Source organism: Dermacentor albipictus, chromosome 3, assembly GCF_038994185.2.
Source record: "Dermacentor albipictus isolate Rhodes 1998 colony chromosome 3, USDA_Dalb.pri_finalv2, whole genome shotgun sequence".
NCBI lineage: Eukaryota > Metazoa > Arthropoda > Arachnida > Ixodida > Ixodidae > Dermacentor > Dermacentor albipictus.
In genome coordinates, this window is record NC_091823.1 from 162,074,832 (window position 1) to 162,095,205 (window position 20,374).

The 20,374-nt window shown below is 46.6% G+C and overlaps 1 protein-coding gene across 2 annotated transcripts in view; it reads left to right on the forward strand.

The window, feature by feature from the left end:
- Positions 1–20,374, forward strand: part of LOC135905177 (luciferin 4-monooxygenase-like) — a 125,630-nt gene that overhangs the window by 12,318 nt on the left and 92,938 nt on the right. The window contains exons 2-4 of one of the 2 annotated variants that reach the window (XM_065436198.2): positions 3,173–3,313; positions 13,001–13,104; positions 19,608–19,810. In XM_065436198.2, coding sequence (XP_065292270.1) covers positions 3,253–3,313; positions 13,001–13,104; positions 19,608–19,810 — 368 coding nt within the window. In that variant the 5' untranslated portion in view covers positions 3,173–3,252. Of the gene's footprint in view, positions 1–3,111; positions 3,314–13,000; positions 13,105–19,607; positions 19,811–20,374 lie in introns of both variants that reach the window. The other variant, XM_065436197.2, reaches the window with a different exon arrangement.

The window sequence follows — 20,374 nt, forward strand, 5'->3', positions numbered from 1 at the left end:
GACTGCATAGGCAGCAAAGAAACTCTTTGACGCCTAATTGACGTACTGGGTACGTTCCACTCGGTCTGTGCTGGTCTTTAACGAACCTTCTTGTTACTAATTTGCGTAACTGGGCACGTGCCAGTAGCTCTGTGCCGCTCTCTACTGAATGTCTTTTACACCATCTTGGATAACTGGGCATATCTCACAGAGAATGTGCCGCTCCAGTATCAGGAAAAAGATGCTTGGAATGTGTGCATTCTTTGGCGGACACAAACACATGCCGCGAGGGCTCCTCAAGGGCAGCGACGGCATGCATTAACAGGCTGCGCCACAATTTCAGTGGGTATGTGCCGCTATTAAAGGAACATCTCGCCAACATGCATCACTGACTCTGTGCCACTGACTGTGCGTCAGGCGAGGAAACGCCATGCGTCTTGTCACAGCGTCACAAGATGGCGGAGGGCGCCCAGAAAGAAGCGCGAGACAGGATCCCGGTTCCTGAATGACGTGTTTCTCGGCGTTCACGCGTACCAGCGCGCCATGCATTTCGGACGCCACGCGTGGACTTCGCAGCGAAAGCATTGGATGACCCCGAGTGTTCTTATGGAAGCGCGAAATTTGACTCCTGCTGCAGTACACGCATCATGCATAACTAGCTTCCATGGTGGCAATATATCGTGTCGCAATATTGATTCAATGCAAACGCGCTGCCGTCTACTGTCATAGTGAAATGGGTTGTGCTGCAATTTTTTTTTTGGCATTGAAGCTCCTCCAGACAATGAAGATATGTTGTAAAATATTCGTTTTTCCCTCGTTTAGGTTTTCAGTACTTCTAGAATTTTCGTCGCATGCGTATTCTTGGCGTCTAAAATGTTTTTCCTTCTTTTTTCGTTCTTCAGCACTTGAATTCCTGGATTTCTTTTTGCGTGAACGGTGATCACCTCTATAAGACTGAATATTCTTCACTAATGCCTCCACTTTGACGACCGGGTAAATTGCGCAATGAACTAGGGCCATTAGAAAACGCTAGTAACATTTTTGTTACAATACTTCACCTCAGACGTAATGGTCTAAAGTGTGAGAATGCTTTGTGGTATGGCGATTTAGTTTATGAACTTGCGATTTATGAACTTGCCTACTCAGTTAAGTTTCAAATAGTTTTTTGTTGTTGTTGAGCGGCAGTAGACGCTTGTGACTATTGACAGTAAAGGTATATTTGGGTCTTCTTTATGCATATAAATATTACCCAGCTCCTACGGACGTCTTGGAATATATGTGAAGCGAAACTTGCGTGACGCCTTTTTTCAAATGCTATAAATTTGTCCATGTCATTCCTGTTCCTATGGAATAAATGGAACCGGCTCACGTGCGTTTGCTCTGGCGTATCCTTGCTACGGCATGTGACACCACGCGCGGCGATTATTTCAAAGAGCTAGTTGGAGTTAGCATGATAAAAGCATGCGTGCCATTGTAAGCTTAATGAGTGGAGCATCGGGCTTCTGTTTCGGCTTCTGTACTGGAGAACCATCGGACACATGATCCAATTTTTTTTAAGTAGGAGTATTTCGGAAAGATAGCAGCAGGAACTAGCAAGCATGGCCACGAAAGATTTCTGGTGTTCGGAAAAAAAAAGCTTCAGTTTAAAATAACAGACGGACATCTTCCTTTCTCTACGACATTTCAGATGCCTTTAAAAGTGTTGTTTATAAGGCATTGTCCAAATCGTTTAAAGATCCAAGCCATAAACGTGTTTCGGAAAATAACGAAATACCCTAATTTCTTGCCGCTTTTATATACACAGCATGAGCTTGCCTTCAGTTTGCATTAAATATGGAATAACAACTTCAACGATACTTCAGAACTACAATGACCATCATGAGCAGGTATTGGGAACATTGAACTAGTGAAAGAGGATCGCTCTCTAGTGCTAAGAAACACAGTGGCACGAAACAACAGTAGACAAATTTGAGTGTACATCAATGTTCCTGCTAGACTATGCATGCAATGGAACCAAAATGCTATGAAAATTATCCTCTATTTTCGCACATTTAGAAACTGTAGTAAACGAAAATTTGTTCTCAAAGGCTGACTGGTAGAAAAAAAATGGCTGTGTTAGCTAAGGTTAACCGCAGAATGCAAAACACACTAGCCTTCATTTTAGTTGTTGAACCACTGTTTAGCCTGGTGAACTGCTGTTGCTTGGCTATATTTGGTTCGGCTAGACGAAGAAACAACTCATGCAGGCGAGCGCACGAGCTGAGACCCGGCTATGTAGCTACGCGACCGCAAGCGTGCGCACGAGTTGAGCCTCCGCTTTTGCAGCTGTTATGACGTCATATGGTAGCTACGCGGCCGCGCGCGGCGCAGCAAGGCAGAGCGTGGTGGTGCGGCTAGTATGCTTCGCATAAAAATGGCCAGGCTTAGCTTGGTTAAGCGAAGAATGCGTTGCATATTGCGCGAGTTGGGGCCCAGCCTTTCCTCTGGCTGTCATGACGTCACGTCACGTGGTTGCGCTAAAGGTCAATGGTGGCTGCCCGGCCGCGCCCAAGGGCTGAACTGAGTGATTGCATTATGCAACGCATAAAAATAGAAGCAACCTAATAACAAACATAGCGAACTTAAAAGAGAATAGACCCACATATGAGACGCGCAGCAATGAACAATGGCTCATACCCTGCGCCGTACGCGGCCGCGCACGGCGCAGCAAGGAAGAGCGTGGTTGCGCGGCTCGTATGCTTCGCATAATAGAAGCAACTTAATAACAAACATAGCAAACTTAAAAGAGAACAGACCCACATATGAGACGCGCAGCAATGAACAATGGCTCATACCCTCAATGGTAGCTACGCGGCCGCGCTCGGCGCAGCAAGAGCGTGGTTGTGTGGCTAGTATGCTTCGCATAAAAGAACATTGCGACATTCTTTACTTGGATATGTTACATCAACTGGATTTTAGTGTACCAAATGCACATCTAGAGGACAGCAAAATAGTTAAAGCGCGCTACCATTCCCGATAAAAAAAAATATTTGCGCGCCTTAGCGATGTTTTCTTGCGCAACACATTTTTGGGGGGACGGTAATATGCTTCGACATAATAGCTACTTTAAAGATGGGGCTATTTTTCGCCCAGGCCGACGACTCTGTCACACTGACCAAGAAAGACCTGCTGTCCCGTTTACGGCGCTATGCAGCTGGCTTCCAGCGGCACGGAATCAGGACTGGCACTCGTGTTTGCGTCCACGTCGACAACAACATCGACAGCATTGTCGCCATGTGGGGCTGCGTCGTGGCTGGAGCATCCATAGTCCTTGCCAAGCCTTCGCTCACTCAGAGTACGTTGTAGTTCCTCTTACTATTCTTACTCCTACTAAATAAAACCCCTTAAACTTCGTAAAGTACTGCCACGCTTTAAGAATGCCGCCTCCTCCTCGCGCGCTCTGGCCTAGGCTGACGCCACCTCGCTATTGGCCTAATAGCATCACGTGAGCCCTCGCGCCGTGAATCAGCGCTATTTTTGCTCGAGAAGCGTCTACGGAGTGGCGAGAAGCGCATGTTGGCGCCGTTGCTACGATCGAGCAGTGCAGGCGGCACCACGGTCGAGGAGGGAGCGTGAAAGAGAGGAGAAACGAGGAGGAGTGAAGGCGGAAGAGGAGAGTGTCCGTACTTTGCAAAGTTTAAGGGGTTTTACTACTAAACGCTCGCACCCTAGCGGCCGCGCCGAGAACCAGCCGATCTAGGTCCAGCCGCGGGCTCTAAAAGAAACGCGTGAGGTACAACGTTCCCACATGTTCTCTAGTCATCGTGAGGCAGGCGCGCGCCAATCCGAAGAAGAAACAAAAGATTTGTAGAAAGAATTTTGCTGGTTATCATTATGGGTGTGTCATCGCCGCGGAAAGTCAGCGATTAGTTCATCGTTCCCGAAAGTAGCAGACAACGAATGACGGGGAGTGACATGGATAAGAAATTTGCGCATTAAGAAAAAGATGACAAACACTATGGAGGTTTCTTCGAGACGCTTCACTCAGGACGACTTTATCTCCGGCAAGTAGACCACTGTTTTCTTTTTGTATACCATAAATACGTTGCTTGCGTTTCAAATCAGGGAGTGTGCTTTCTTTAGGCACGCGCTTTAATAAATTAGTGATGTAGGCTTAAGCTCCGTTTGATTTAGTTTGTGAAGTATTCTGCACAGCACAAGTGTTCCTAATGCCTTAAAGGGACTGAAAACGAATTTTCATGGCACCTATCTTCTGTAGTTCAATGAAAACCTTACCGGCTAGAGTGTGTAACCCTGAACTGGTAAGGCGGAAAGCACCGTGTAACATCTTTGTCATAATTTTTAGATTTGCAGTGAGCATCTAGTCATTCACTGGAAGCATGCTGAAAACAGTGATAAGTAAGCCCGATAGCGATTATACGCCGGCATTAGTGGGAGGCAGACGACAAGTGTGGCCGTAACTGTGATAAAGTAATATTTTTGTTTATCTAGCCGATGTTCTTTCGATTCATGTTTTTCGAAGTGGCAAATTAGTCCTACAATAACAGCTACTTGTTTTGGTGGTTGCCTGTCCAACTGCTTTGATCATCAACCAGTCAATATTGTTTCTGAGCCAAGCCAAGTTTTCGAAAGCGAAACGACGCTTTTACACGTGGTTCACAGTTGAGCGTGTCGCCGTAGCCACGCGTGTATTAGCGTTCTACTGCTGGCACTTGTTTACGGCAGAACTAATCGATGTTAGTTCCTATCTTACGGGAGCCCACACAACTCTGGTCACTTACGCTACGAACATTCGAACGCTACTGCTCACGCGTATATGTGCGACGGTTAAAGCACATGGGCCGGCATCGATTGTGGAACGAGTGTGCCGCCAGTTAGCCTAGGCTTTGTTTACTTACGCATATAACAAAGCGCAAGCTCCAAATAACATACGAACTAAATTTTAAGCAACAATGGGGGCGAAATGCGAAAACACCCGTGTACTTAGATTTAGGTGCACGTTTAAGAACCCCAGGTGGTGGAAATTTCCGAAGCTCTCCACTACGGCGTGCCTCATAATAAGAAAGTGGTTTTGGCCCGTAAAACCCCATATTTTTTTCAATTTTAAGCAATCTCTATTTAATAACAGCCAACTTATGTATACTAATCTCGTATGCTACATCCACAGTACAACGACTTCAACGCCAGGCATTGCAACTGGTTTTTGATACTTTCTTCGCCAAGTTAAAATTGTAATTCCTAATTAAATTGCAAACTGCGTGCTCGATTCTCTCACTATAAATCATGGTTATTTCATTTTCATCAACTTCTCACAACATAATGCTACGGAAGGATAACAGAAGAGCAAGGAAGAAGATCGCGAGACGCTGGCTGCCGCGCATTGTTGCTGGTCCGCTATCTTTAACTACACTGACTTGTGTATATATTGAAAATGCAGTGAGAATATACTCCCAACATCCCCGTAAAATATTGGTATAAGGTGCTGTGTACCACGGCTGGGAACGGAGCTCCACAGTGGACGTCGCATCACCGTCCCCTCTATGAATGACGGTGAGCACGCGAGACCAACGTGCTGCTTCCAACGTCACTGTCGCTAGCTATGTGTCCGTCGGTTGCGGTTCTGCAAGCAAGGGATTCTGGAATTTCTGCGGGACCGATGACCCCGACGTTGAAGAGTGGGTGGCTATGTACGAACGCGTGAGTGGAATCAACAGATGGGACTCTACGCTTACGTTAGCTAACCTGTTGTTCTACCTGAGAGGCACGGCAAAGGTGTGGTACGAAAACCACGAAGACGAGCTAACGAGCTGGGACCAATGCAAAGAGAAGTTGACAGAGTTGTTTGGCAAACCAGCCGGCCGTAAAATTGCCACAAAGCAGCAACTGGACTCCCATGCCCAATCCCCCGCGGAGTCCTATGTCTCGTACATCCAAGACGTGCTGGCACTTTGTCGTAAAGCCGATCGCGACATGACACAAGCTGAAAGGTCGGGTACGTGCTTAAGGGCATTGCTGACGACAACTTTAATCTGTTCATGTGCAAAAGCTGTTCTACAGTTGATGCCATCATAAAAGAGTGCCGACAATTCGAGAAGGCAAAAAGCCGACGCGTTTTGCAACCATTCGCCAGACTTCCCAATACTGCCTCAACGTCGACGTGTGAAGGTCAACCCGCACAGCAGCATGCGTCGCCATCAGATGACGCGGCGTGAATCGTTCGACGTCAAGTGGATGCGATGGTGCCAGCAGCTTTCTGTTCGCGTGACCCAGATGCTACTGTTTCTCAGTGCCCCCCGTACAAGCCATAGTTCGCCAGGAACTTGAAAACATTGGCGTACATTCTGTCTTTGCTGTCGCCAACCCGAGAGCCAACGAACGTCCTTCCACTATTTTCGCTCCACTCCGATGCTTCTCTCCGTGTTATCGCGACCCGACTGAGTATATGGAGAACTGCGGACGACCAGCCAATATGTTTCACCTGCCACCGCATTCGCCATGTCTCCCGATACTGTGACAACTCCTGATTCCCAACACCTCCACGCCGACGAACCTGAGCCGTTTTGATGGAAATGCCCGCAATATTTCGCCCACCTCCAAGTCCCACAACGCCGACAACTCTGCTAGGAACACGTGGTACAGTCGCTCACCATCGCCGCGCGGACACCAGTCTCGTTCACTGCAAACACATCGCCCATCCTCCCCTTCGCCGCAACCACGTCGCCTTTAGTCCGCTGTAGCTTTTGGCCGCAGCCTTTAGAAAATACGCAACGCAGCCCTCGAAGGAGGTGCTGCATTGCCTACTACTGCAGCAAATCCTCTGTCTGTGCCCACAAAGAGAAGTGTAATTGACGTTAAAATAGACGGCGCACCTATCCAAGTACTCGGCGATGCTGGAGCCCACTTGTCTGTGAATTGTGCTAGCCTACGTAGACGTTTAAACAAGGTCCTCACCCCAGCAGCTGCCCGAGTGCTTCGTTTTGCCGACGGCGGCGTGCTGGTTGTTCTTGGAATGTGTACTGCGCGTGTAAAGAGACACTAAAAGTGAACATTAAGCCAACGTGGACTGTTGAAACACGATCCCAGAAACCTCGAAACGCTTGTTTCATGCGAAGAAGAGACTTATTTTAGGAGAAAATGCGTTCTGAAGCGTCCGCGTACCTCTAGCGCTGTTCAAATCGCCCGCTCTCCGATCCAGGAGTGGTGACGTCATGGTCTCATAGTGGCGTTGCGCCGCCGGTGAGTAAAACGGCGCCCGCAGACTGGGCTACGGCTTTTCTGCGCAAAATGAAAACGCGCGGCCAGAAACAGAGCCAATACAGAGCCGACAGCAGTGCGAAAGCGGAACCATGGTGGCTAGCGGAAGGGAAAGCGTGCGACGATAAGCTGGTTCTTTATTTTATGGCGCCAACTTTGGCGCTCGTTGCAATGGACGACCCTGACAACGACACATTGGCTCGCGATGCTGGGCTCGACTTTAGCGATTTAAGCACTGATGATCGTGACCTGCTGCTGAGGGTTCGCGCTGCCAGCGTCGTTGCGTACTACTACGACGGCAACTATATGTCATGGTTGTACATATTTATAGCTTTAGCATAGCTTTTCCTTCGTGAAAGCCAAATACCGCACTCACCACCCCGTCTTCGTCCTGCAGTTGTTCTTGCGCTTCGGAGAATGCAGGCAAGGCCGATGGAACAGCGCTACGGGAAAAGCATTGCTTTGAAAGGCACACTACATGACTTCAGCAAGTCGGCGTTGAACACGTAATCCTGTGGACGAAAGTGCAGTGATCACACTATGGGATTTTTCGGCTCTTTGCCAACGCGCTGTGTCGGAGGTACGGCACTTAACCACTTTGAACGGAGAGGTTAACTCGTTGGCACACAGGGATAAGTAACGTTGGGTTCGCCGCTGCAACGGCCCTTGGCCAAGTTCCGCGGACCGTTGGCGCATCCCACGACATCGCATGGACGTGGCATTCTCGCTGCTTGTTCCAAGTGCAAGTTTCGCGAGCCAGCAGAACCAGCGCAGTACGAAGCGATAACAAAACAACTGAAACCCTACAGCGCGCGCGGCGCATTGTGGAGCGCGCAGGGTCGAGCGAAAACGAAACCTTTCGACCACCCATACTACTCGAGGGTAACGTCAAAATGTTATTTTTTTATAATCAAATAGAAGTAGACAAGTAGCATTTTGTTCCGTCTTAAAATCTAATGAAATTATCTTTTTAATACGAGTAGTTGAGTAGTAGGGACATATATCATGATGAAGAGTGCCTTCGTCATCGGGCTAGTACCTTAATGTCGCCGGGGGGTCTCAAATCGTGTCATGCATTCACCTCGATTTCTCGGTTACTGAAGCTTTGATCGCGATTATATTGACGCCGTAGACGTTCTAGAGCATTGCTTTATCACTTTAACTTGACTTCATAGTAGCCTTTAACTATAGCCGGCCGCCCTACTTCTGTTCTCTTTGCTGTGATCGACAACTGCCCTCGCGACGTTATGATTGGATAGGGCTTTTTTATCCTGTGATTCTGCTCTCATCGACTGCGCAACCAGCGCTCTTCAATTAGAACAGCCTCAACTCGCCGATTCTCCGAGCACCGTCCCACCGCACTTGTGCTCGCTTCACGTCTGTCAACCGAGGCAGCTCGTCACTTTGACCGCCCAGCCACAGGCTCCTGACGGTGAATATGTGCTTCGCGCCATCGTCGACGTGCTTTTGAACCGGAACGTAAATGTTCCGCATACGCTGGTCACGGTTACTAATAACGACGTCGTTCCACCATTTCTGAACTTCAGCCTGTGCTCTCAAGTGCTTCCGGCCGACATGTTCGTGGCCAACTTTTCTAGTAGTTCGGAATTTGACATTGATAGTCTGAATGCCGAGAGTGCTTTATTAGCACGACTTGCAGCTCACAGTTCTGGTTCCTTAACGGATGACTTCGATAAAATGATTGCACCTGACTTCACCTCTGCACAGGCCACGGAAATTTGTCTCGTGCTCGAATCCTACAGTGACATCTTTGATTGCGGCGACTTTTTAGGCTAAACAATTGTGTTTAACCACTGTATAAACACTGGAGACACGAATCCTATTCGTCGCCTTCCATATCGTGTATCGCATGCTGAACGTAGAGTCATCCAATCAGAAGTGGACAAAATGCTCCGCAAAGGGGTCATCGCACCATCAGCCAGTCCTTGGGCTTTGCCTGTCGTCTTTGTGAGAAAAAAGAAAGATGGTACTTGACGTTTCCGCGTCGATTATCGCCACTTAAACAAGATCACGCAAAAAGACGTCTACCCACTACCACGCATCGATGACGCTTTGGACTGCTTGCACGGAGTTAAATACTTCTCGTCCATTAATCTTCGATCCGGCTTCTGTCAGATTTCACTTGGCAAAGCAATGAAGGGGGCTAGTTGGTGGGCGTACATGAATATATTGCGCTTAGAGTTACACTAACGAAAGTGAAGGACGGGACGCGGACATACGTAGCGCAAAGTACCAACTGTTTAATACTGTTAAAGAACGCGCTTATATATAAGGAGATATGGCGCCGCTGGGAAGATATAAAAAGATGTGACAAGGTGACGGCATGTGATCATAATTTGGGCCAGGCACACATCGGTCACTTGCACCCGTTCGCCCTGGCAAACTCGACCTCAGCTTCAATAAGCGCGATGGATGGAGTGCTCACGCAGATCTCTTTTTATTTAGCTATCGCAAGTGCCTCCCATATTTCTCGCTCCGTTTTTGTTTTTGATGTGCCAATGGCTGTAGTGCTTTCTAGTAGCGGAGACCATTTTCATTGTTTGCAGTGTGCAGCCAAGTTGCTAAGCGCTGTCAGAAGTTGGCACATGTATTTGTGCTCCCGTAACCTATCATTTAGGATGATCTGAAGTGAAGGCGCTAAAATGACGGAGGACAAAGAAGAAACACACACGCGCAGGGCGCCTTCACTTCAGATCATGCTTAACCAACACGCTCAACTATCCATCCTAACTATCATTTAGAGAACGTCCAGTTTGCCCAATGCACACTTTTCCGCAATCTAGTGGCATCTGGTATACTGCCGAAGTAGCACATTCCACGTACTTTTTCACGTGCTTAGTCTGAGTGACTAAAAGATACAGCCCAATGTGATGATGCTCACGTACTGTTCTCCGCTCCACAAAAATTAAAAGGCATGTGCAAGAGGGTGAGCGCAGAATTCAAAGAGGGAAGTCTAAGTGCTACGGTCTGTCAGACTGCGTCTGTGCCTGCTAAGTTCCCAAGACTGGTCCCTACCTCGAACAGAGAAACAGATGGCCCTATTGAATGGGTCAGCAAAGGAGAAAGGTGCATCCCGAATCGCAAACGGAACATTTATTTCTTTTTATCCGAGGACACATTGAACAGATATCCTAAAAGTCTTTAGCCTCGTTCTATTCGTGCACAATATACCATATACCTCCTGAAAGCACGGCAGACGTTACCGCCAATACATCGTGGGATGCAAAACGAGTCACAGTACCGAGTTTCCTATGAAGGTCGAAAACGGTCATAAATCGTACATGTAGCAGTGCAGCAAAGCCACGAAGGAGTGCTTGCACCTTTGCAAGACTCTATACGCACAAACACTCCTCTTGATGCTAGAACTCGCTAGAAAGGCTCTCCGTAATCAAAGAAGAATGATGCAGCTCTATTGGCAGGCCGGACGTTTGCAAGCACATCGCAAGAATTTCCGCTGTTTTGTCGCTGAAGTCTTTGAGACCGATCAAAATAAGGTAATTGACAACAAGGACCCTTTCGGGTTCGACAAAACGCCTCGATCCTACGCGACAAACGAAAAACTTGCACTACAAACGAAAGAGTCGCCGTGAACCTGGGTGTTGTAGCCATCTTTATTTATTTGTACAGTGTTGCCAGCACAAGTAGCCTATTCTGGGGTTGCGAAAAGTAGGTGAAGCCTTGGCATTTACTTCACAGAGGCAATTTTGGGGTTTTAAAATCCAAATACACAGACACGAACACATCGGCACGTGGTCGGAGTACGTCGGTGAATAATTTGAAGTTGGTAAACATTGCGGCTTTTTCATTGCGATGTTAGTTTCATGTATATGATGATTAATTAATTAGAACGTTAATTACTATGATACAAATTCGAAAATGCAGAATTATTATACATACATCACATTTGGAAGCAGCCTTCTCCACGTTCATCGCACGCATTATGATATTTCGCACGTCCATGAATTCCTAGTGGGAAGTAATCTTCCGGTTTTAACTGTTTCCACTCATGCACCGCAGTCTTCGCCTCACTGCGTCAGAAATACTTGTACCCGACCGATTCTTTGAGCCTTCTGAAGACGCAGAATTACTCAAGCTGAGATCAGATGAATTCGTTAGATGCGTGAGACATGTACAGGGTGTTCCAGCTAAATTTAGCCAGTGCTTAAAAATGTGTGAATGCCAGGTAGCCGAAGAGCACCAAGGCACTGTTGTTTGCCGTCGCATGGAGATAATCAGGTTACTTTTTCTCATTTTACCTAATCATATACTTAGTGCTTATTAATGAATCAACCTCTCATATCTTATTCTTAGATTAAAAGTGTCAATAAGAAAATTATAGAGCAATATGAAAAACTCCCTGTTGTTCAATACGTGCTACATAAAAGTGTTTTTCCCAGAACACACGCAAAGTGCCTCGAGCAGCCATTCGAGCGGCAATTGAAAAGTTGATTTACTAGGACTAATTGTCTAATTAGGCGGAATAAAAAATATAATTTGAGTATCTCCAAGCGACGGTAGACTATACGTTACCTTGCTACTGTCGAGCTAGGTGGCATTCGCATATTTTTAAACTCTGGCTAAATTTAGCTGGGACACCCTGCATATTTCATATGCAGGATTGTCCTAACAGTGAAATGAAATTATGGGACCATGCTATGCCGTGCTATAAACAATAAACCTGAAGTCAAAAGCCCTTGTCGTATACTCCTCTTACTAGGCGGATGTTCATATTTAGAAGATCCGCATAACAAGTATGGCTCGGCGTTATTCCGCGCTTCCTGTAATGTTCATTATTTATTTCAGAAACATCCCAGAATAAAGTAACTATTGATCCCTCCTGATTACATTTTGAGGGAGTGTTTTCGTCCGTCACGATGTGGTGTGCGTGGCCAGGTCGCCATAGTTGCGGCGCGTGCTCTACAGAAACAAATACGCCTTTAAAGTTTCTGGTTAATTTGTTCTACTTCCTGGTCGGGCACACTCAAATCAATCTACTGCACTGTCGTCGCACGATGAACTTGTACTGGATCGTGAACTTCGTGAACTTTCTACTGGATTGTGAAAAAAAAAAACGATCAGACATTGCTGCTGTAGCACGGCGAATGTTGAGGATGGGGCCGACGTCTCTGAACAGACGCTGCTTCCTTCTACTGTGTTGCAGCAACGTGCTTCAACCGGTTATTCTTTCAGTGAACCACAGTAATGATTAAGTCCTGCCAAGTACGAAATGAATTGCACAGCTGACCCACCATGGTTGATTAGTGGCTATGGTGTTCGGCTGCTAAGCATAATGTCGCCGGATCAGCAGCATCTCGATGGGGCGAAACGCGAAAACTCCGGTGTACTTAGATTTAGGCGCACGTTAAAGAACTCCAGGTGGTCGAAATTATTCCGGAGTCCTCCATTAAGGCGTGCCTAATAATCAGACCGTAGTATTGGCACGTAAAACCCCATAAGCAAAACAAATTGTTGAGTTTTCCAGAGTTTTCTTTCTCCCTCAAGGTTTTTATTTGAATGAACTACTTAAGTAAAACTCACCTTGAGTTCCTTTTCCATAAGCTGCAATCTGAGTAATATTGTTTTTTTGTGGTGTCATCAGAGTGAAGTTTACTTACTATACTTAGACTTTCTTGATGTGAATGTTGTGTAACATGTAATAAATCTAGCGATATGGAGATTGTTGTTCGCTCACTAGGTAGCCTTCGCCGGCTAGTGATGGAACTTAAATGCCATGTCGGTATTCCAGGGGAGCTGCTGTTTCAGATCACCGATAGCGACAGCACACACCTTCTCGTTGACCCAGAGCTCTCCGAAAAGGCGCTAAACACAGTGTCCGCATTGGAACTCAAGGTAAGAATCGTCGAAAAAGTGGATATGCCAATATTTAGGTGCGAAGTGTTTATTTGCGCATTAGGATCCCATTTTAAGTGAAAACTCCGCGAGTGGGTCTCTAAGATATTTTTGTTTTAAACCGCTTATCCCAAAACGATTTATCGAGAACTTTCTTTCTTTGTGCACACAAATTGCACACATCGCTATGTGTGCGGTTTCACATAACTGTTGCTAGTGTCGTATACGTCAATCTGAAAAAAAGAGGAGGAAATCTGTTTGATAGGTCGGTATTATGGTGGACCCCATGAATCAATCGGAGTAATGAGAAAGTTTTTCAGGACGTATTGTTCTTGTATAGAGAATACCACATTCAATCCATTGGCTAGAAAATACTTTTTTTTGCGTGAAAGAACAAAAGCTATCCACTCAGCAGTATAGCACAAAACTACAAGCGAAACACGTACTCGCTTTTCAGGAAAGGAATAAAATATTTGCCACGTGCAAATTTCAGCCGAACTAGCTGATAGTCGCCAAAACTTTTAACTGTCGTACTAAAGCGCAATCTTCCTTTAAACATTAGAAGCCGGGGGATCTGGGTGTTATGCCTCATCCCGCGGTCTGTAAAATATTGCCGCTTGCTTTATATGCGTTTAATACACTATAACAGAACAGAATAAACTGGATTACGTGAACCACGTAGCAGCACAGCGAATGGGCGCCGACAACGACACGACAAAGGCGTGGTTTTTCAAGTGATGCTTTAATGATGAGAGAGAGAGAATGAACTTAAATAAAAAGGAGGGCTCAGCTGAGCGGTTTAAGCAGGAGCGACGCTCAATGGTGGGGATCATGAAATTAACAAAGAAATATAAAAGAAACTACAAGTTCATAGCCTGCCGATCAAGGCGGCCTCGCGCACAAACTACCTTAAAGAGTTGCTAGTTCACTAGGCATTGGCCAGAGGGGGTGTCCTGGTTCATGCCTCCAGTGAGGTAATGCCGCGTTCCTTGTCTTTATTCCTATCATGAGACCAGGACAGCCCTACAGTAGGTGTCTCACAGTCGGACGAGCACTGATGTCGTGCGTAGTTCACGTCACTGGCGGTTGCATCGCGTTCGGCCTTGTCTGTTCCTACTCCTCGTTGTCCAGGCGCTGCCTCTGGTGATGACCTCGCGTCTTCCTTGAGGCGGCATACGCGTGCCACTTGAGTGCGGTGAGCGATGCGCCCGTACTGGCCTCCTGCGCGAAGACATGCGCGCCTCAAGGATTGTGCAAAGGCTGCTCATTTGTGTGGCGCCTTCACCTTCAGCTGCTGTTTTGCTTGCAGATTCAGGCTCTGCTCCTCCGCGTGCAGGCGCACATGAGTGATAGGGACTGGGTCCAGGGGAGATGAGTGGCAAAATGACAGCTCGCCCACTGCACTGTGGGCCGCACCGTCGCCGATGCTGCCCAACTGCCTAGGGGCCAACTCTACTCGCATGCCTCTGCAGTAAGCCCGGCGAAGGGATACGCATGCGACTTCGATATCATGCACCCACGTTCCGAATCTAGGCGTGCCCGTAAGTGCCTTGACGGGATCCAAAAAGTCTGTCATATGTGAAATCTTTGCTTCAGTGGTTTTCCGTAATTTTTTCAGCCTTTTCCGTCAGCCTCTCTATGACACAAAGGACGGCCTGGAGTTCAAGCGCTTTAACTGTCGATTCTTGCTGGTCTTGGTGGATCCGGATATCTTGCTGCTCACCACCGACTGCAAACGCAGCTCGGGAGTTGGTAGGATCCCAGGCCGCATCTGTGCAGAGGACATTTTCTTTCAGGTCAGCCCGCTCTGCGAGTTTGGCTACATAAGCGCGTGATGCTTGTTCGTCTGCCGGCAAGTCGCACGTTTTGTGACTCAAACCTGCACATCGTCCCAAGGAGCGACACCAGGAGGCACTTTCACCTTGTCCGACATATCCGCTGCTGTCCAGAGCGTGTGTAGCGGCGACGGAGGTCATATGCCTCGTTGCGTTCTAGGATATTTTTCCTCAGTGGAGTAAGTCCCGCGTACCGATGCAGGTCTCCAATTCGTTTGTGGTCGGGAAGACCCGTGATCACTCGAAGACACTCTAGGTGCATCCTGTCGAGCTTGTTGTGTTGCGCTTTCGTGATGACAAAGCATATCGTGCCGTAACGAGCCATCAACGTAAGCACTGTCGATGCCAAAGCGCGAGCCGCATGGGTGCCAGATCGTTCGAGCTTCCGCTATATGCGTTTCATGATATGTAGACGTTTCTTCCACGCATGCTCCAGTTGTCTACGCCAGGTAACCGCCCTTCCAGACTAGTGAATTGGAATGCCGAGCACTCTGACGTAGCGTGCCGGAGATGTTTCAAGTTTTCGGCCAGCTATACTTCATTTGCGACATCAGGTGCAATGCTTTGGGGGCTAGAGACTCTTCGCAGTGGCTGCGTCCGCACTTAGAAATAGTTCGGCGTGTCTTTAGGGCAATTTGGAGAATTGGTATGTATATAGGCTCAGTACCGAATGAGAAGTGCTTAAATCTATATAAGCAAACAAACTGTGGTATACGGCTACTAACGCGTCGCTTTAGACTAATTTAGTTTTCGTTGCTTTTAAGATTTGGTTGTTGTGTGCAGCCCGTCGCGGCAGCCTCACATACACGCTCGCGTGAGCAAACGCTATTGGCGAGCAGCGAAGCATGGACGAAAGGCGCTCAGTGATACACACATTGCCGTGACCGAACTTCTTGCGCAGCGTCCCCAGCGTTGCACCTTATGTCCGAAACGGAGCATAGTTAAAGCTCCACTTCTTCCTTTTTATGCGCTGTCTCACCGGGGAAAATTTACTTTGTTTTTAACTGAGACTGCTTCATGCTTGTTTCTCTTAAATTATGCGTTTAGGTGTCGAGTGCATTCCACATTGCTCTAGTTGCTATTTCCCCTGTCTTGATAGGGCCGCCAGGCTCAGTCTACAATGTCACGTCACCTGCATATGTAGTGACTCGGATGCCGTGAGCCTTTCGTAGATGCACAGCCAGCCCTCGCATGACGAGCAAACAGCGCAGGCTGTAAAACTGCGCCCTGAGGAACGCCTATATTCTTCGTCAATGTTTCGGATATGTGTTACCACTATGGATGTCGAGTGTTCGATGCTCCAGAAAGGATTTACCGATGTTTCCAATTGACATTCCAGGGACGCTTCTTCGAGTGCCGAGATTACGGCTTCGTGCGTCACGCTTTCCTAATGCTTCACGTAGATCCGCGACGACCAGGTTGCCGGGAAGCTTCTGCCTGCCCCGTCACTTCCTGCTACATGGTGGTACAACATCGTTTGCGGGTTTCCCCGATTTTGGAACATGGCTCGCCACAGACTGCTTCCACTCGGTGGGAATTTCACCTGATTTCGAACTTGTGACAGGCCTGCAGAAAGCACTGCATATCTCCGCCTACATCGATGCTAGTTTCATGGACTTCTCAAAAGCTTTGGACCGTGTTCCACATAATGGACTAATGGTAAAAATACGCAATCTGCGTCTCGACGAGAGAACGACTGCTTGGATGGAATAATTTCTAAACAGGGGGTGTAAGTCAGCGAAACTTAACGATTACATATCTAATCCAACACGTGTAACATCAGGGGTGCCTCATGGGAGTGTGATGGGTCCTCATCTCTTTTTAGTATGCATTAATGACATAGCATCTAAAATAAATTCGTCATTTCGTCTTTTCGCGGATGATTGTGTTATTTATAACAAAATAATTTGCACGGCCAACGTCGCAGAACTGCAATCTGATCTCTCAAGGTTTTAGGAATGGTGCAGTAATTGGCAAATGGAAATTAATCTCGAAAAAAGCCAAGCACCTAAAATTTACTAACATTTCTTCTGCATGCGCGACAAAGTCACGTCATTTAAGTACCTGGGCGTCATACTTACTTCCGATTTAAGCTGGGCTTCTCCCATCGAGCACGTTACAAATAAGGCTTTCAAGAAGCTCGGACTCCTTAAACGACGCTTGCATTTCGCTAATAAAGATACACGACTGCATGCTTTGAATTCATTGATTCGGCCATCTCTAAATATGCTTCTATGATATGGCGTCCTCACTTGACAGTTCTTACTAGCATGCTCGAAATAGTACAGGACAAGGAAGCGCGGTTTGTCACGTCATCCTATTCACGTTTCATCACGAAAAGCAGAACTTAATCTCGCTACGCTTGTAATGCGCAGGGGACATACTTTGCTATCATTTTTTTACTCGCTTTACCATTGCAACACAACGTTCGCCTCATCGCACATTTTCCAGCCCCTTATACTTCAACTAATCGCGGTCATGTGCACAAAGTATCGCCCATCTTTTTCCCGCACGAACACATACCAAAATTCGCCTTTATCATTGGGTATAAGCGAATGGAACTCTTTGCCGTTCAACAGCGCCGAGATAGCAGATTCTTCAGTATTTCACTCAGCGCTCCTGGGCTATTTAGAAAACGAAAAAAGATTGCTAAGCCGTTTCTGTCTGTCTTCGTTGTACATACAGTCTTCGCATGCTATATGTATGCAATGTTCTTTCGAATGTATTTATGATCAGTGTTTTATTGACTATTTAACAAAATGCTCTATACTAGTCTTGAATGTCATCATCATCTTCAGCCTGCTTTACATTCACTGCAGGACGAAAGCCTCTCCCTGCGATCTCCAGTTACCCCTGTCGTGCGTCAGCTGATTCCAACTAGCGCACGCGAATTCGCTAATTTCACCGCTCCACCTTGCCTTCTGCCGTCCTTGACTGCGTGTCCCTTCTCTTGATACCCATTCTGTAACCCTAATGGTACGACCGTTATCTAACCGGCGCATTACATGAGCTGCCCAGCTCCATTTCTTTCTCTTAATGTCAATTGGAATATCGGCTGTACCCGTTTTCTCTATGATCCAAACCACTCTTTCTGTCTCTTAACGTTACCCCTAGCAATCTTCATTCCATCGCTCTTTGCGTGGGCCTTAACGTGTTCTCAAGCTTCTTTGTCAGTCTCCAGTCTCTACCACACATGTCAGCACTGGTAAAATGCACTGTTTGTACACCTTCGTTTTCAATGATAATGGAAGCTTCCAGTGAGGAGCTGATAATGTCTGCCGTATGCGATCCAACCCACTTTTGTTCTTCTCTGAGTTTCTTTCTCATGATCAGGGTTCCCTGTGATTAATTGACCTAGGTAAACGTACTCCTTCACAGACTCTAGAGGCTCACTGGCGATCTTGAACTCTAGTTCCCTTGCCCCACCATTCATCATTATCTTTGTCTTCTGTGTATTATTCTTCAACTTTCACTCTCTCTCTCTCTGTTAAGGCCCTCAATGATTTGTTGTAATTCGTCTGCATTGTTGCTGAACAGAACAGTGTTATCGGCAAACCTAAGGTTGCTGAGATATTCGCCGTCAATCCTTGCTCCTAAGCTTACCCACTTTAATAGCTTGAATATATCTTCCAAGCACGCAGTCAACAGCATTGGAGAGATTGTGTCTGCCTGTCTGACGCCTTTCTTTTGTAGGTATCTTCCTGCTTTTCTTGTGTAAAAGTAAGGTAGCTGTGGAACCTTTGTAGATATTTTCCAAGGCATTTGCGTAAGTCGTCTAGACTCCTTGATTACGTAATGCCTCTATGACTGCTGGTATCTGCTGGTAAAAAATCAACCAAATACGATACTAGTCTTGAATGCATTTGGTTGATTTTTTTAACGATGGTAATCTGCACACCTTGATTCAAATCAACTTGCTGTTTCCTTTTTCTTGTTTTGTCGTTAGTATTCTTGTCTCCGATTTATATTGTTTATAAATAATATTCATGTACACACCTGAAATCCCCCCCCCCTAAGTAATGCCCACTCGGGCCTTTAGCGCATTGAAATATTAAATAAATAACCAAATATTGTTGAGCTGTTGATTTACCTGTTCTTTTCCTGGTTGTCAGGGGGTTCAGCAGCAACACCCAGGTAATAGAATGTTTGCCCGGTGCACCTGTAGCTTCGACTAAATTAAAAGCCGTGATCAGTTCTTGCATAAAAAAAGGAGATTCGATAACCTTATCCGACGTGGGAACCATGCGTTTGTTTAGGATCAGCTGGTTACCATGAGGTGATAAGAGTTGCTGAAAGAAGAAAGTGTGCGCCGCCCTCACTTCAAATTCGGAGTCTGAACAGCCAGTAGCCAGCACTACATTCTATAGCGGTGTTGAACTGCTTTCCCCTTCCTGACGTGCCCTTCAAAGTGAACCACAGCTTCTGCGTCCCCATCCGTTCGTCAAACGAGGCACTGTGGTCACATCATCGTTGTCGGTCAAGTTCTCAAAGATCACAAATACATAGACACGACACTTTTCTCAGCCAATAAGCCAGTTGGACCTATCCCGTGATAGCACTCTTTTGAGGTTCTACTATTCGAGATTTCCCACGTAGCCTGAAAGAAAAGTTCGAAAACACGGTGGATCATTTGCTATGGCACTGAAGTATTTTGTCCTTCAAAACCAGGGACACTTCGCCACTGGGACGGCGAAAGGCTTCGTATCGACATTGACGTTTCTGGACATGGATGAGACGGCGTTCCAGGAAACAAGATTGGACGACCCACGAGAATGCGTCCTCTGCATCCTGTACACGTCAGGCACCACTGGTCTGCCCAAGGGTGTCGAGGTGACGCACTACGCTTTGCTGGCAAACCTTCGAATGTCAAGGTATTCATCTTGAATCTGCGCAACTATGATTGACGGTCTCGTGCACTTTATCTTTATTTGAAACAATTTTTCTTAGAATATTTACACTTCGTGAGAGATAAAACCAATTTTACTGCATTGCATGTTCAGATGTTACTGTCCTTTTAAAAAGTGCAGCTTATTGGATTTGAAGCTGGCTAGGGATGATGGAAAGTGTCCAGTCTATTTCGCTCACAATGCCATCGAATGGATTCATACATTCCCCTGATTTTTAAGATTTTCGCTAACTTTGCAATATTCTCTATTCGTTAAGGAAGAAAACTACGCGAGAACATAGCACCGCTTGCTCTCTTAGTATGCGACAACATACGTTTTATGTGAGGTTGTGACGCCTGTACAGGTCTAGAAACATCAAGTTTTGTTCTTTTTGTTGCATTGATTAGTTATCTGCTGTATCTTCTTGAACGAAAGTGTGTATTATTGCGTATTGGATTTTGATATTAAATGTTCAGCGAAGCCATACAACTCTTGTGGTTAATTCTATGGTGATGTCCCGTGCCGGCTTTATGTTAAATCGCACTTCAA